Below are 18,234 nucleotides of genomic sequence, written 5' to 3' on the forward strand. Positions count from 1 at the left end.
GATAACAACGTGTCAAACCCCGGGTCAAACCATACAGTAGTCTTGGGACTTCTCGTGTTTTCTTGTTCTCAATATTTTTAGCTGATTAGAGATCTAATCAGCTAAAAATATCGGGAAAATTAATTTAGCGAGTATTTTTGGTGGTTTGAGTTAGTAGAGTTTTTTTTGGATATTCAAAACAATCTGAAAATTCGCAGTAGAGCCCACGTATCCCTGCCTCGAAGTTCTGCGAATAGAGTACAACCCAACACGTTAAGACTCGGACTCGGCACGGGATTTATTCGGAGGGGGGGTGGAGGAATTTTTTCCAGAGTATCCCCCCCCCTTACACTGCCCCTAGGGCAATTACTTGGGTACAAACTTCCATTTTTCCAGCCAAGTTGTCTTAGATATAGTAAATATATCTGTTATTGTCAATTTGCCCTGGAAAATGCCCTGGCATCAGCTGGTCATGACGGGTAATAAATAAGCGCTATGTAAAATGCGTTATGTAAAATGCGAAAAGCTCAAATTATGCGTAACCTCACAGTCGGCGAGTTTGACGAGTAGGCTACAGGATTTTCTTTTTGTTAAAGACACGCCGTGGTATTTTATTGTCAGCTCCTGACTACTCACATTTTCTTAGTGATTAGCCCCGAGGTGAGGCTGTCTCTAAGCGATTAAAATGAATTTTAGGGGTGCACACAGAGCAAAATTCTGGTATCTTCTAGGGGTATTTTGAACTTTCTAAGGGCGGGGCGATCTCCAAAATTTTTTTTCGGCCCTTCGGGACTCAGTTTGATCTAAAAATAAGGGGGTGGGGGCGGGCCCCCGTGGATACGCCTCTGATCACATTCAACCCTCGAGTGCTATTTTTCCTTCTTAACTATTTGACCATTTCTCTCGAGGCACAAGCATTCTCTTCTCACTTTGGAGTTCCTGCCCAATCTGTAGCTCAAAAGACTAAAAGCAAGAATATCACAAAGTACGTAACTCTAGAATACATTCTGTTTTGTTATTGTCAGAGAAATGGGGCAGAAACATAAGATTAAAGTCGTTGTTTGATCGAGTTTCACCTTAGCCTTTTTGACCCTCTATAGCCACCTAGTAGGGGCACCCAACGTCAATTTTTGGAAAATATCTGTTCGGAAGACGATTTGGGATTGAGATCTGGAATTTTCGGAACATTTGTTTTAAAATTTCTTGCTTGTCTGCCTCTCCTAGGATTTTAGAACATCTAAAAATGGTATCTTGCCCATATTAAACGGATTTTTACCCTAAAAAGGTCACCTAGAATTTTCGGGAGCCTTTTTTCTGGCTGAAATTTTCGAAAAAGTAAGTTTTGATCCCTATAATTTTCGGATCACTAGACTTTTCAGCCAGGAAAACCGAACAGATGTTTAAGTTATTTAGGAAGGGATCGGAGTAAGCATGCAGCGAACTCCTTTAAAACCGCTCAAAAAACCGCTTTTGAGGCAAAAGGACGATAATATACCACAGTTAGGGTAATTTAACGTTTATTTAATATTGATTTATAGACATACCTAGCGATATATCGTTATAGCTGAAGCAAACGTTAAATCCAGTACATTTACTATAAAATAACAATCGGTTACACACACAGTGTTCCCTGTGCTTGAATTTTATGCTTGAGAAAAACTGTGGTGAAAAGAATTTTCGGTCAACAGTACCGTAAGAGGGGCATTTTGCTGTCAGTGTTATCGAGCAAAATTTTTCTTATATTAATATTGCCTAACCTTTACGTTCGCACAGGTCTGCAGGAGTTTGATCCCTTAAAAAATGCTTGCACCAAATGTGAAGACAGTTGCCGTCATCCTGGTAATGATTGTGCCGTTTGTGTGTGCGTATGTCGATAAAGCAGGTAAATAAATATTGCTGCGAAATCAAATTAATTTAAGCGATCATTTGATTTTCAAAACATTTTCGGGTCTAAGGTTGAAGGGGATATGTCATGGCGAGTTCCAGGCTTTGCAAAATTTATAACCTGGGCTGGGTTGTTCGAAGCTGGGGAAATTTGAATCAGATATGAAAGGTTAAAAGGCAAATTCAGTTTTAATTTTTTTTGTCTACAATTTGATGATTGGAATTCGATGTTCTAAAAATAATGGAGAAAATTACCTGAGAAATCGGCTTAAAAATCTACCGGATTAAACTTTAACCGCCGGGCAATAGGACTTCGAACAACCTGAGGTATTGTCAGCCATCCTTTGTCATACTTGGAACTCTAGAAGAAAAATATCAAATTTTTCTTGCAAAGAAAGAACAAAGCGTCATCGGGTTTTGGTCATTTGTAGACAACAACTTGGCAAACTTTTTCAATTTTTAAAATTCTTTCCAAGTTCAAGCAACCTGTTTTTATCCGGGGTTTCATCCTGGCTGCAAGTCGAATACGCAAAAAATATTGCTCGATGGATGTCATATACTTGTTTAAGAGTATCTGAAAGGAAAAAAAGAGTCTGTTCTTATTCTAAAAACTGTGCCGAGAAATAGGCCAAAGTTTTGAAGAGAGTCAAGGAGGTGAGGTTGTTAAGAACTTGACCGAAACATACAATTAAATAAGAGCGTAAATAGTCCACGTACCTTTCGGCGTCATCATAAAGCCACTATCAAGACTATCTAAGTAAAATATTTTGCGTATAAATATATCAGTATAGGAAAATTACTGAATTCGGTTTTCGTGGGATGTGACGAATTATGGAGATCTCGGAGGCTGTATAATCCACCTCGGCCGATAACATCCTCCTCGATCTGCATAATTGCTCATATCATACTCAACCTCATTCATAATAAATTAAATGATTGTTAAATAATCCTAAAAACCCTTTGATATGGAAAACTATACAATTTTCACCTCTAAGGGACACGGCGAGTAACATGCTGATCGTTTTATATGCCCCCCTCCTACACGTCAACCGGAAGTGGACTTTGGGCAAAGGATTTGCTAATTTGTTTAGTGAATCGTCTCTTAGAGCAAAGACACCTAGGAAAACAAATGTTTTCTCGTTAAGGCATTGTAAAAGGGAGAAGATCTCATTTTCGGATGACCTGCGTCGCTCAAAGACGTCTACTGTGAGTTTTCGATCAAGTTCTGTACTGGCATTTGTACATTTCATCTCACAATAAACTCTCTTTTTTCCCGAAAGGCAGCAACGCAGGTTTTATTCGTTGCCGTGACGGAAGACGTTGCGAAGACCGTAAAACATGCTGTTATTATGCACGTCTCCGAAGATACGCCTGCTGTAATAGTCCATTTGCTAATTGTTGTCATGGCAGCATGGACGGAAAGTGTTGTCCATATTTTTACAGGTAAGTTTGCTTAAACTATACAATACTATGCGGAGAAACTACTTAACTCCTGGTGGGGAGGGGGTAGTTCTACCCGAAATGGGTTCCTTTTTTAGGCTTCAGGTATATGACATTGTATCGCCCCATGTAAAGGAATCCAGCGCAGTCTTGGATTCTGGATTCCAATCGTTAGTGGGATTCCGGATTCCATAAGTAAAATTTTCCCGGATTCTGGAATCCGAATTCTCTTAAATGGGGCGAAATGGTACGATTTTTACCAGCGGAAGTATATAAAAAGGTAGGGAAATCCATACTTTTCACTCTGTAAAAAAGCCCAAAAGGGCAGACATATTCATTTTATAGCTGTGATAAAGTCGTGAAAACGTCCTGGTTTTGTGAGTTATTCATGCCAGCATGTGAAAGAGATACTATTTGTCAAAGGAAGGTATATCGTATATAACACGAAAGGGGTACCTTTTCTGCAAAAAAGTGGTAATTATGTCAAATGCAGGTGAATTTTCTTCGAGTTAAATTCTTGGGGACCGCACTCAATTTGAGAGAGGAAAAAAAAAATAGTCGCTGTGTCTTAACGCCCTGCATAAACGCCGCATAAGGAAGTTTCACGCCGTGCTTGTGGAGCCAAGAAACCAAGGAAATAAAATGTACCACAAACTGTGCTGCACGTGCAAAATTGTTGTTTTGCTTTTGTTGACGTTCTTGTCATTGCCATCGCTGTCTTTGTTGCTCAAGCTCCCCACATGAACGCCATTCTCTTTTCAAGGACCATTCTCGGTTATAGCGAAAATTACCTACTCACTGACAAGAGGGACGCCAGTGGGAGAGAAAATGACCGCGTCTGAGCTCAGACAGATGCAGTAAAATTTATCGTCTTGCCAATCACGTTGTCTTCAGGGCTTTAGTCAGACATTTTACGGCGTAGTTGCGGAGGGACCGCATCGAAATTGACAGAATAGCGTGATGCACGTGCAAAGTTATTTTTTTGCTTATTAATCATATAGCTTTTTCGCCGTTCTCGTTGCCGTCGCCGTTGTCGTTACTTTAACTCCCTATTGTTGTGATCCAGAAATTTAGCTACCTTGGTAACATGACGTAACACTTCTCATCCCTATTGGTTAATGACCGCAGGTCTGGGAACGAGAACGGGGGAGACTGAATCAGAGCATGCGCCAGCCCTATTGGCTCTAGCAACTCTCTGGCAAAGGAAGCAAATTTCTTCGCTCGCTCCACTTGACTCGGCCAAGAGGCTCACCCTCTCTTCCGGGACAACTATTCTCCTTATAAACGGGCCTTAATTTTTCCTAATTCCCCGCTAATATTGCTATTCCTTCTTTGCTTTGTAGGTGTGACCAAGCGACAAGAAGGTGCGTTCAGCCGCGTTTTCCAAGTTTAAATAACAAGACTTCAATCCGCTTGGATGCAACTGAAATTCGTAGTTGTGAGAGAGAATTACTCCCAGATCAGCGTCTCGCCTTCGAATAAGAGAATCTCTTCAAAACGGAAGATACATTTTTTGGCAAGTTTTCTTTAGTTGTAATGAAGCTTCAGTGACTGATAGTTCGCACGAGTAACACTAGTCGATCGCGTGCACATTTTTTCCGACGACCTTTCTTGAAACAGCTGTATACAAGCACTTCAGGTTGTCTGCAGTTGCATGATGTGTAATCACACATAAGAATAAAATCCAATAGTTTTTTTTAAAAAAAGGCCATTAAAGGGGGTATTCCTTCCCAGGGCACCAACGGTTTTAGTCTCGGGCGCGGCGATTGAGTGCGGAGATGTTTCGGGATCGGCCACAAGTAAAACACACGTCTTCGGTCGAAGGCCGAAGCCACGAATGGGTCACAAAAGAAGACTTGACCAAAATCAAAACCGCACATGAAAAGACTCTGGCACCCAAGCAACTCAGGTGGGTTAGACTCCAACACGTCTAAGTAATCACTTTAAAAAGTTCAATTATACAGTAATTCAGAAGGAGTTCTTATGTATTTGTATTGAAGCTCAATTTCTCGACGTTTATCTCTTGGTTAATAAATGCTTATTGTTTTTTTTGATGAGGTGTAAGTGTTTGAATTTATTATTAGGGATTTTAGTTACATTGTGGGGATTAAGTGTGATAAGCCTTTGAAAATGAAATAAAAAATCATAGTAATCCTACTTTTGACCGAGACCCCACAAAAAGATCAATATATCTTTGCAATGTTTTACTCTTTCACTTCTATTAAATGGCGAGCAAAATAAAAACAAACATACAAACACGAAACAAAAAACAACGAAAAAGTATACAGTCCTATCAATAGTAGCACCATAGGGTTTCGTCCACACATAAAAAGGTTAGTGACCAATAATTCTGCTTTAACTTTATCACGAAGAAAATGGGTGAATTAATTGAAAACCAACTCACTGGTTTCACCAAGACTGAACACGACGCAGAGTGAAATAGGGCAGTCACAGTAGCCTATTGATCCCGGTGAAAACTAAAAGGGGTGTGGGGTGGGGTGAGGTAGGGTACACCTCTTATCGCTTTGTTGCCCTTGGGGGAGAAGGATGGCGCAATGGTGAGGGCACTCGCCTCCCTCCAATGTTGCCCCGGGGTTAATTCAGAACTAGACGCCATATGTGGGTTGAAGTTTGTTGTTGGTTCTCTCCCTTGCTCTGAGAGGTTTTTCTCCGGGTACTACGGTTTCCCTCTCGCCAAAATCGGGACATCGCTATTGTTTCGAGTTTTCAAGTGCGAGACATAGCTATCATTTGGAGAAATCAGGTGCGGGATATCGCCATTGTTTGGAGATATCGAGCGTGAGATATCACTATCATTTGAAGATATCCAGTGCGGGATATCACTATTACTTGGAGATATCCAAGAGCAGGATATCGCTATGATTATTTGGGGATATCAAGTGGAGAATATCGTTATTGTATGGAGGACGTTGTTAATAATTTGGGTAGTTACGGTCACCACGAGCAACAAAACGAAAACGAAAATATAATAAACAAACAGCGATAAAAAAAGGACAGAATTGTTCAACTTGACCACATAAACAAACCCTCAAAATTACTTTAGTACTGTTTATTGTACTTTCAGGCGGTTCTATCCTTCTTCTTTCCTCATATTTCCTTAGAAATTAGCCCCGGAGGTGAAGTTGCATCACAGAAGGGCCGGCACAATCTGTGTGTGTTGTCGATTGTTATTTTATAGTAATTGTACTGGATTTTTTGTTTGCTTCACCTATAGCGATATATCGCTAAGTATGTATATAAATCAATGTTAAATAAAGGTTAAATTACCTTACCTGCGATATGCCGTTGCCCTTTTGTCTAAGAAGCGGTTTTTTGAGCGATTTTGAAGAATTTCGAGTTTGCCGGCTACTGTTCCTTATATAATGTGGAGAGAAAACAATAGAAGTGTGGTGTGGTGGTGGAGAGAAAACAATAGAAATGTGGTGGTGGTGGTGGTGGTGGAGAGAAAATAATAGAAATGTGGTGGTGGTGGTGGAAAGAAAACTATAGAAATGTGGTGTTGATGGTGCAGAGAAAACAATAGAAATGTGGTGGTGGTGGTGGTGGTAGAGAGAAAATAATAGAAATGTGGTGGTGGTGGTGGTGGTGGTGGAGAGAAAACAATAGAAATGTTGTGGTGGTTGTATATAGTCTCACTATTCACGAAGCTGTGTAGAAAAAAAGTTGAGTCTAGGGTCGATGTGGGGTCCATTTAAGGTCGATGTATTTGTGGATGGAAAAATATGTAGAATAAATGAGGAGGTGGTGGAGGAGGAGGGAAATCAAGGTTGAGGAGGGAAAATAATTAAAAATTGAGGAGGAGGAGGGAAATCAAGGTTGAGGAGAGAAATCAAGAATGAGGAGGAGCTGGGAAAAGATTAAAATTGTGGAAGAGGGAATTCAAGAATGAGGAGGGAAAATAATTAAATTGTGGGGGAGGAGGGAAAATGCTAAAATTGCGAAGGAGGAAATAAAAAAGTTGAAAAGGAAGAGGGAAAATAATAAAATTGTGGAGGAGGAAAATAAAAATGAAAAGGGGGAGGGGTAAGTAAAAATTTATGCATAGTGTAAAAAAAAAGATTTCTTGCCTTAACTTTGACTATTCTATCCTCAATTCTAATAGATTCCTTTTAAATCATTGAGTATTTTATCTTTTTACAAGTATAAAAGGGTCATAAAGTTGATTTCTTGTGTCTTAAGAAACGTGTCTGTTTTCATTGCCAGTACATCTACAAGTCGCGTGTTTTAATTGATCCTTGTTAAGTGTTATATTGTTTTGTTTTTATAACAATACGTCAAGGTTCTCCCTTGAAGTTTTTACTACAGAGCTGAACCAATTTGTATGCAAATGCAGGCTTGTTAACTCGCATAATTAACTGACTAACTGCGCGTGAAACCACAAGACTTCAGTAGTTTTTCATTTCCTCGAGATAGAACGGAGAAAACAGTTTTTGTAATAGTCAGTCAAAACTAAAATAGAGAGTTTTCTTGTCTTCACTTCGTGTATATGGGTGTGTTTTGATTATATATATCCGATTTTTAGCGCTAAATAAGAAGACATAAGGCGCGTTTCTCGTGTTGCTAGGCGATCGCACCTCTTCATCCTATTTTTAAATAAACGTTTCTCTCATCAAGCGCCGAGACTTCAATAGTTAGTAGTTTCCTCGAGATAGAATGGAGAAAACGGTTTTGTAATAGTAAGTCAAAATTGAAATAAAGAGTTTTCAGCTCCGCTTTCTGTATGTGTGTGTGTTTTGTTTATATTTCCGATTTTTAGCCCAAAAAGAAGGCATAAGTCGTTTTACGTGTTGCTAGGTGATCTCACCTCTTATTCCTATTTTTTAATAGACATTCCACTCATTAGGTTCAAGACTGGGGTTTAGTGAAGAACCCCCCAAATAAGGGTTTACTTTAGAACCACCTGTTGCTTTCTATATAGAATTTCTATACCCTGTACAATACTTTCTACAGAGTCAAGTAAACAAAGATTGACATTTTTGCTTGACAGGCAGTCAAGTCGGTATGTTATAAATATGACATCATCATGACCAGTAGGGAATGATATCACTTTTCTATTTATAGATTATGATCCCAACATTTTTTGATGACGTCAACTCCTAGGGTATGCTGACGTCACTTGCTCCTTGCCAACGGAAAATAAAGTATGACATCATCCTATCTGCGCAATTTAATGAGATTCCTGCCCATGGAAAAGGCCTAAAACATCCCTCCCCCACTACTCCGACCTGTGGTTGCCCCTGAGAGATTAAAATGAACTTAGCAGCGCACACAAAGCAAAATTCTGGTACTAACCTGCGTACAGACCCCTCCCCCGCCCCTCAGGAAAAATCGGAGAGGGCGCCCTTCTCCGATTTTTCCTGAGGGGATGGGTGTCTGTACACAGGCTATTCTGGTACCTTCTAGGGGTATTTTTGAACTTTCTAACGAAAATCCAACAATTTGTAGGATTATGCCTTCCCCCGCCCCTAGGGTCCCGATGGCAAATCCCTACGTCCCATTTACTAGGCACTAAAAGTCCGAGCCTCGAACATTGGACGTTTATTTAGTTTAAAAACTTAATTTAATCCCATTTAACCTTTGTTGTTTTTACTACCTGAAGGGTTGAAATAAGAAAGGGTGAATGGCGCTCGAGCGCAGGGGACCCGCTCGTGCAATGCGAGTCCTGACGTGTCGTTGAGCTTCGATCCTTTTCTCACATGTATCAAATAATAGCTGGTTTCTCATCTTGCTACCATGTATGACCGTTGGTTGTATGGTAGGCATGGCATGGAAAACTTTATTTCTGGAACAACGAAGTTCTCAGAGACCCGTACTTAACTTTTTTTGGGTCATTCATTGTGTTTCCTTATAGCTGAGCGTAAATAACCTAATAAGCGTCCACTTCCAAATAAACGCCACTTATATATACCAAACACCCTCTCTACGCTGTTAAAATGTTATTAGACTTTCCTTTCTTATAAACGCCCTCCTGTCTAACAGATGCCCCCTATGAGAATTACTCCAAAAAATATACTAGGAATTAACAAAAAAGAGCAAAATCATTCAATTCATTCAGTTTTTACTTGATTGTCAATGTTCGCGCATTTAATCTTGTTTAATGTCAAGTTTAAAGTAAGGATAGACTATTGATGGCAGCACATTAACCCTGAGCGAGGATTCTGACATCGATCTTTGTTGGGACTTGTGAAGGAGCTAAATGGATCGCTAGACGGCCTAGATGTGTCAATTAATGGGGTGGATACAGTGGACATTGCGCTATTTTCAAACTCTCTTGATATTTTCGCCCAAAGCATATTAGTTTTGTTGAGCTTGTTACAGTTATGAGAGTAAACGCCCCTATCTTTTAAACGCTTCCTATCTATTTTTTATAACGCTCTTTCTTGGGCCCCTTAAGTTAAATAGAGGCCCCGTGCGTTTACTTGGTCATTTACGATATAAACAAACTTGTGGCACAACCCTCCTTTGGGCATGTTATAACTTAAAGCCCTCCGTCCACATGGTCGTTGCACTTTACACATCACATTCCACCCTCGAGTGTTATCACACCACCCAGCGTAACTATTTGTGTCATGTACGGGTTTCATATAACATAAGTAAATATAAGGAACTCGAGGCATAAGCATTCTCTCTCCTTCATCAGTTTGGTGTTCCTGCCCTATCTGTAGCTCAAAAGACTAAAAGCAAGGATATCACAAAGTACGTATCGCTAGGATACATTTTGTTTTGTTTGTTGACGGGGGTGCTCGTCGTACCTTTTAGGGGTTTAAATTTGTGGATTGATACCACTTAGGGTGCTAAAACCTAAGAAAGTGTTCGAAAGTTGTTGTTATTACTATTAAAATTTGCAGTGCCAGTTATATAATTTGATGTTGTTGAATTTGTACGTCTTAGGGGTTGAAATGAACTTCGGGCACGCCCATATATAAAACAAGATTCTGGTACCTTTTATGGGTGTTCTCTCGAAAGTTTCCGACGAACACCCCCGTCACTTTTATAGGGGTGTAACAGACTACGGTGAAACGAAATAACGATCAAAAGAGCCGTAGGAGGGACATTTTACTGTGAGTGTTATCGAGCAAAATTTTTCTTCTCTTGATATCGCCTAACTTTTACGTTCGCACAGGTCTGCAGGAGTGTTTGATCCCTTAGAAAAATGCTTGCACCAAATGTGAAGACAGTTGCCGTCATCCTGGTAATGCTTGTGCCGTTTGTGTGTGCGTATGTCGATAAAGCAGGTAAATAAATATTGCTGCGAAATCAAATTAATTTAAGCGATCATTTTCAAAACATTTTTGGGACTAAGGTTAAAGGGGATATGTCATGGCAAGTTCCAGGCTTTGCAAAATTTATAACCTGGGTTGGGTTGTTGAAAGCTGGGGAAATTTGAATCAGATATGAAAGGTTAAAAGGCAAATTCAGTTTTAATTTTTTTTGTCTACAATTTGCTGATTGGAATTAGATGTTCTAAAAGTAATGGAGAGAATTACCCGATAAATCGACTTAAAAATCTACAAGATTAAACTTTAACCCCGGGCAATTGGCCTTCGAACAACCTGAGGTATTGTTAGCAATCTTTTGTCATACTTGGAACTCTAGAAGAAAAATATCCAATTTTTCTTGCAAAGAAAGAACCAAGCGTGATCGGCTTTTGGTCATTTGTAGACAACACCTTGGCCAAATTCCTTCAATTTTTTCAATTCTTTTCAAGTTCAAGCATAGATGTCATGTACTTTTTTAAGAGCATCTAAAAAAAAAACAAAACAAAAAACATATGTTCATATTCTAAAACTGTGACGAGAAATTGGCCAAACTTTGGAAGAAAATCAAGGAGGTGAGGTTGTTAAGAACTTGACCGAACGATGCAAGTAAATAGGAGAGTTAAAAGTCGACCTTCCGCCGTCATCATAACGCCATTATCAAGACTATCTAAAATATTTTGCGTATATATGTATCGGTATAGGAAAATTACTGAATTCGGTTTTCTTGGGATGTGAAGATTGAATTATGCAGATCTCGGAGGCTGTGTTATCCACCTCGGCTGAGGCCCCTCTCTTACACGTCAACTGGAAGTGGACTTTTTGCATGCAAAGACACTTAGGAAAACAAATTTGTTCGCAGGGAAAAGGTCTCATTTCCGGTTGACCTGCGTCGCTCAAAAACGTCTATTATGAGTTTTCGATCAAGTTCTGTACTGCATTTGTGCATTTTATCGATCTCACAACAATCTCTCTTTTTTGTTACCGAAAGGCAACAACGTTGGTTTTATTAAATGCCCGGACGGAGGGCTTTGTGGAAATGGTCAAACATGCTGTTATCTAGCAAGTCACAGAAGTTACGGCTGCTGCGATAAACCACGAGCTGTTTGTTGTAGGGGCAAACTGGACGGAATGTGTTGTTCACGTGGTTACAGGTAAGTTTGCTTGCGCTTAAACTGTACAACTACAACTTTCAACTTTCAACTTTTAAGTATCGAAATTTGGAAAAGTTAGGTAAGGTGTAATAAGTGACTGATAAATATTTAGGAGGGTGGCAGTGGGAACAATTTGTCTTAATCTCGCATTTACCCAATTGTTTTACTTATTTTGTTTGCAACAGAGTAAATATGAGTCTTGCACGATAGATTTTCATCGATCAACAGTCCAAGATATTTAATAAAGTTTTTACGTTCAACGGTAACCTTTTTATTGCTTTCATTGTCAAAAACATTAATTTGGAATCTTTTTTGGTATGAACAAAAAACTACATAGTTTAACTTTATATAACATTCAGAGAAAGCTTACTTGAAGTCAGCCAGTTATTCAAGTTGTGTAATTCTGCATTTACTGTAAGTTCCAGTTTCTTTAAATCTTTATGAGCATGACGAGCGTTAGTGTCGTCAGCAAAAAGGAAAAATTGTCATTTAATATATTATATATTTTGTATAAAGCAAGAAGAGAAGCGGACCTAGGACAGATCCTTGGGGTACGCCGCAATTGATATTTAGTTTACTAGATATATGAGAGCCAATTTCAGTAGTTTGTGTGCGATTTGATAAATAAGAATACAGCCATTGATTGACAATTCCACAGAAGCCATAATAATTTAGTTTATCAAGTAATATATCATGATTCACAGTGTCAAAGGCTTTTTTAAGTCAATAAAAACTCCAGATGAAAAGAGTTTTTTGTCCATATTGATTTGTATAGTTTCTACCATATCAGGAATAGCATGTTGGGTTGAGTGAGCTTGACGAAAACCATATTGAGACGAATATAATAGGCTGTGCTTTTCAATAAAGTCTCTCATTCTTTCGAACATAATTTCTTCGAAGATCCTATTGAAATTTGATAATAATAAAATTTGCCTATAATTAGAAGTGTCGGTCTCGTCGTCAGCTTTGAAGATAGGTATAATTTTTGACGTTTTAAGTTTTTTGAGGTAGGCCCCAAGAGTGACAAATGTATTGAGAATGTCTGAAAGAACTGGGGAGATGGCGTCGCTTCAGTATTTAAGAAGTTGAGTGGGACAGAAGTATAAGCCATTGGATTTGCTGTTTGGTATAGATAAAATTTGAATTTGAATTTTCGATGGAGTTACAGGTTTGAAGAAAAACGCGCGGCGCTCTGCCGGTGGTAATTTGCTTGCTGAGATGTTGCCAACATTTGAAAATGTTTATTTAAGATATTAGGTATATGTGAGGAATAATTAGCAAGGTTATTGTTGTTATTGTCGTTCACTGCGAACGAGCAAATTATTCCCCTAAACACATTTCTAATACTTTCATCATACAAAGGGCATAACATTATGCAATAAAATTATTTTTTAGCATATGTAACGGCCTTTTCGGTCGCTATATTAACGTCACGCGGAGTAAACTTGGGAAATAAGAAAGAACGATATTTTTTCAAAACGGAAAACGCTATCACGTTGAAAACTTGCACAGAAATTTATTTTTACGAGATCTTTTGCTAGCTGGAGATAAAACCTTAAAAGTCCTTACGATTTTGGAGTTCGGTTGTTTGTGGTATCGCCCCGTGTAAAGTATTCCAGGACAGTCTTGGATTCTAGATTCCAGGAACTGGATTCCAGTCTTTGTCCGCAGAACTTGGATTCTAGGATTCCAATCGTTAGTGGGATTCCGGATTCCTTTAGCTGTGGTCCGGATTCCATAAGCAAAATTTATCCGGATTCCGGAATCCGGATTTCCATTTCATGGGTCGAAATGGTACGGTTTTTACCAGTAGAAGTAAGTAGGGCCGACAGAAGCATTTTATGGCTGTGAAAAAGTCGGGAAAACGTTCTGGTTTTGTGACTTATTTATATTTTAAAGAGAGTGCATCTAGAGCAGTTTGAAATGATGGAAAGTGTATGTGAAAGGGATACTATTTGTCAAAAGAATGTATATAATACGAAAGGGGTATCTTTTCCGTAAAAAAATGGTAATTATGTCAAATGCAGGTGAATTTCCTTGGAGTTAAATTCTTGGGGACTGCACTCAAAGTTTAGAAAGGAAAAAAAAAATTGTTACTATGTCTTAACGTCCTCTATAAAACACGCATATCAAAAAGAAAATTTCACGCCGTGCTCGTGGAGCCAAAGTAATAAAATGTACCAAAAAGTGTGCTGCCTGCACGTGCAAAATTGCACGCCTTTCTATTTCCAAGGACCATTTTACAGATTAGTTTTGCAGGGACCGCAACGAAATTAACAGAATAGGGTGACGGATGCGCGCGCAGAGTTATTATTTCGCTTACTAATCATAACTATTTCAAAATTCTCAAATCTGATTGGCTATCAACTGCCCTGATTTTGTGCGCACTAAAGTAAAAAAAAAGGTATGGACTAATAACGCTTTAAGAACGTTCTCTGTAAAGTATTTCTGAAATCATATGTTTTTGTTCACAGCACTCAGTATAACAGCACAGTCCGATCAAAAGTGAAACGGTTTTCCCGCTCGACCCGCAAAATATACACTCCTGCGTTGTGTGCCACAATAAATCTCACTTGTAAAATAGCATCGCGTCAGAGCAAAAAACCTCTCTCCTCTTCCCTAATATTAAAAATTTGTCATGCCGAAGATTAAATGATTATGCATACACTCTTCGGTCTGTTTTCGGCAGCAACACAAAAGGCTATTGTTTTGGTGAATTGGACCCTCTACAATACACCATTTCTTGATACGATTCTTTCTTTGCTTTGTAGATGTAACGCAGCCGAAGTGAAATGCGAACCTAGTGTAATAAAGACGAAGCCAACCGACTTGGATGCAACTGAAATTCGTAGTTCTTACAGAGAATTATTCCCAGATCAGCGTTTCGACTTCGAATAAGAGAGTGGGCCTGTGTTCTTGTAATGAAGCTCCAGTGACTGATTGTTCGCACGAGTAACACTAGTTGATCGGTTTTTGTTTACAGCTATTTCAAGAAAGGTTGTCGGGAAAAGTGCATGCGACAATCCCGAAAGGTTTTGTGGGTGGTTTTGAGTTCACTGTTTTTCAAAGAAATTTGAATCATGCACTAGAGACGATGGACGTATGTTTGCGAGTGCTAAAGAAAAGCAACAAAAGTAGGTCCGACAGCTACAGTGTCAAAAAGACAGTGTATTGATTATATCCCATATTACCTTTCGGGATTGTCGCGTGCACATTTTTTCCGACGACCTTTCTCAAAACAGATGTATACAAGAATTTCAAGTTGTCTGCACTTGCATGATATTTAATCACATACTTATCTTTACAATAAAATCCAATAGTTTTAAAAAAGCAATTAGAAGGGGGTATTTCTACCCAGGGTACCACAGTTTTTTTTCTCGCGTGCGGCGATTGAGTGCGGAGATGTTTCGGGATCGGCCACAGGTCGATTACACTTCTTCGGCCGAAGGCCGAAGCCACGAGCGGGTCACTTTAAAGACTTGACCAAAATTAAAACCCGTTCATGAAAAGACTCTGGCACCTAGCAGGGCGTTCCAAGCCCTTTTTTAAAAGCAACTCAAGTGGGTTAGAATCCAATACGTCTAAGTAATCACTTTAAAAAGTTCAATTATACATCAATTCAGAAGGTGTGCTGATGTATTTGTATTGCAGCTCAATTTCTCGACGTTTATCTCTAGGTTAAATACTACTTGTTTTTTGATCAGTGTTTGAATTTATTATCAGGGGTTTTATTTACATTGTGGGGATTAAGTGCGATAAGCCTTTGAAAATGAAATAAAAAATCATAGTAATCCTATTTTTGACAAGACCCGATAAAAAGATGAATATATCTTTGCAAAGTTTTACTCTTTCACTTCTATTAAAAGTCCGAGCCTCGAACAATGGACGTTAATTTAGTCGACAGTTCTTCTTTAAAAACTTAATTTAATCCCATTTAACCTTTGTTGTTTTTACTACCTGACAAGTTGAAATGAGAAAGGGTGAATTGTGCTCGAGTGCAGGGGACTCGCTCGTGCAATACAAGTCCTAACGTGTCTTTGAGCTTCGATCCTTTTCTTACATGTATCAAATAATAGCTGGTTTCTTATCTTGCTACCCTGTATGACCGTTGGTTGTATGGTAGGTATGGCATAAAAAACTTTATTTCTGGAACACAAAGTTCTCAAAGACCCGTACTTAACGTTTTATGGGGTCATTCATTGTGTTTCCTTATAGCTTAGCGTAAATGACCTAATAAGCGTCCACTTCCAAATAAACGCCTCTTATATATACCAAAAGCCCTCTCTACGCTGTTAAAATGTTATTAGACGCTCCTTCCTTATAAACGCCCCCTGTCTAACAGACACCCCCTATGAGAATTACTCCAAAAAATATACTGGGATTTAGCAAAAAAGAGCAAAATCATTCAATTCACTCAGTTTTTTACTTGATTGTCAAGGTTTGCGCATTTAATCTTGTTTAATGTCAAGTTTAAAGTAAGGATAGACTATTGATGGCAGCACATTAACCCTGAGCGAGGATTCTGACATCGATCTATGTTGGGACTTGTGAAGGAGCTAAATGGATCGCTAGACGGCCTAGATGTATCAATTAATGGGGTGGATACAGTGGACATTCCACTATTTTCAAACTCGCTTGATATATTAGTTTTGTTGAGCTTGTTACAGTTATGAGAGTAAACGCCCCTATCTTTTAAACGCTTCCTATCTATCTTTTACAACGCTCTTTCTTGGGCCCCTTAAGTTAAATAGAGGCCCCGTGCGTTTATTTGGTCATTTACGATATAAACAAATTTGTGGCACAACCCTTTTTTGGGCACGTTATAACTTAAAGCCCTCCGTCCACATGGTCGTTGCACTTTACACATCACATTCGACCCTCGAGTGTTATCACACCACCAAGGCTCACTATTTGTGTCATGTACGGGTTTCATATAACATACGTAAATATAAGGAACTCGAGGCATAAGCATTCTCTCTCCTTCATCAGTTTGGTGTTCCTGCCCTATCTGTAGCTCAAAAGACTAAAAGCAAGGATATCACAAAGTACGTATCGCTAGGATACATTTTGTTTTGTTTGTTGACGGGGGTGCTCGTCGTACCTTTTAGGGGTTTAAATTTGTGGATAGATACCACTTAGGGTGCTAAAACCTAAGAAAGTGTTCGGAAGTTGTTGTTATTACTATTAAAATTTGCAGTGCCAGTTATATAATTTGATGTTGTTGAATTTGTACGTCTTAGGGGTTGAAATGAACTTGGGGCACGCCCATATATAAAACAAGATTCTGGTACCTTTTATGGGTGTTCTCTCGAAAGTTTCCGACGAGCACCCCCGTCACCTTTATAGGGGTGTAGCAGACTACGGCGAAACGAAATAACGATCAAAAGAGCCGTAGAAGGGACATTTTACTGTGAGTGTTATCGAGCATAATTTTTCTTCTCTTGATATCGCCTAACTTTAACGTTCGCACAGGTCTGCAGGGGTTTGATCCCTTAAAAAATGCTTGCACCAAATGCGAAGACAGTTGCCGTCATCCTGGTAATGATTGTGCCGTTTGTGTGTGCGTATGTCGATAAAGCAGGTAAATAAATATTGCTGCGAAATCAAATTAATTTAAGCGATCATTTGATTTTAAAACCATTTTTGGGAGGTTAAAGGCGGGATATGTCATCTCGAGTTCCTCCTAGCCTCCCACGCAGACGTTCTTAGGGGTTCGTCACGCGTTCCTACCTACTAATCGGGCAAAATTTATAGACATAAATAACAAAACAGCAAAGTTTAAGAGAAAAGCGACTTGAGGTTTCCCGGCAATATGATTTATACCCTGGGCTGGGTTGTTTAAAGCTTGGTTAAGATAACCCATACATGGGTAGTGCGAAATTTGAATCAGGTATGAAAGATTAAAAGGCAAATTCAGTTTTAATTTGTTTTGTCTACAATTTGGTGATTGGAATTGGATGTTCTAAAAGTAAAAGAGAAAGTTACCAGATAAATCGGCTTTAAAATCTACCGGATTAAGCTTTAACCCTGGGTACCCTCACCTTTCCGAGACCAAGTTTTAAGATAGGCAAATATTTTGTTCTCCTTACCTTATCAACCACATTTTGATATACTTGGAATTACCTCTAAAAATTAATTACTCTAAAAAAAAATATCAAATTTTTTTAGCAAAGAAAGAACAAAGCGTGATCGGGTTTTCGTCATTCGTAGACAACACCCTGGCCAAATTCTTTCATTTTTTTCATTTCTTTTCAAGTTCAAGCAATCCCTTTTTATCCGGGATTTCAACCTGGCTGCAAGCTGAATGCGCAAAAAAATATTGCTCGATGGATGTCATGTACTTTTTAAGAGTGCCTGAAAGGAAAAAAAAATCTGTTCATATTCTAAAAAACTGTGCCGAGAAATAGGCCAAAGTTTTGAAGACAGTTAAGGGGGTGAGGTTTTTAAGAACTTGACCGAAACATGCAAGTGATTACGAAAGTCCACGTACCTTTCGGCGT

At 39.0% G+C, this 18,234-nt stretch overlaps 1 protein-coding gene across 7 annotated transcripts in view; it reads left to right on the forward strand.

Moving 5' to 3' along the window:
• Positions 1-869: 869 nt before the first annotated feature.
• The window catches only part of LOC140945739 (granulin-like), a 32,225-nt gene continuing 14,860 nt past the window's right edge, over positions 870-18,234 (forward strand). For 2 of the 7 annotated variants that reach the window (XM_073394787.1, XM_073394786.1), the window contains exons 1-5: positions 883-964; positions 10,448-10,559; positions 11,572-11,734; positions 14,506-16,779; positions 17,207-17,315. In XM_073394787.1, the coding sequence (XP_073250888.1) occupies positions 17,234-17,315 (82 nt within the window). In that variant the 5' untranslated portion in view covers positions 883-964; positions 10,448-10,559; positions 11,572-11,734; positions 14,506-16,779; positions 17,207-17,233. Of the gene's footprint in view, positions 965-1,752; positions 1,862-3,143; positions 3,307-4,646; positions 4,993-9,412; positions 9,559-9,867; positions 10,021-10,447; positions 10,560-11,571; positions 11,735-14,505; positions 16,780-17,206; positions 17,316-18,234 lie in introns of those variants that run through there. The other 5 variants (XM_073394785.1, XR_012166736.1, XM_073394789.1 and 2 more) reach the window with 5 other exon arrangements.

Source organism: Porites lutea, chromosome 8, assembly GCF_958299795.1.
Source record: "Porites lutea chromosome 8, jaPorLute2.1, whole genome shotgun sequence".
NCBI classification, from domain to species: domain Eukaryota; kingdom Metazoa; phylum Cnidaria; class Anthozoa; order Scleractinia; family Poritidae; genus Porites; species Porites lutea.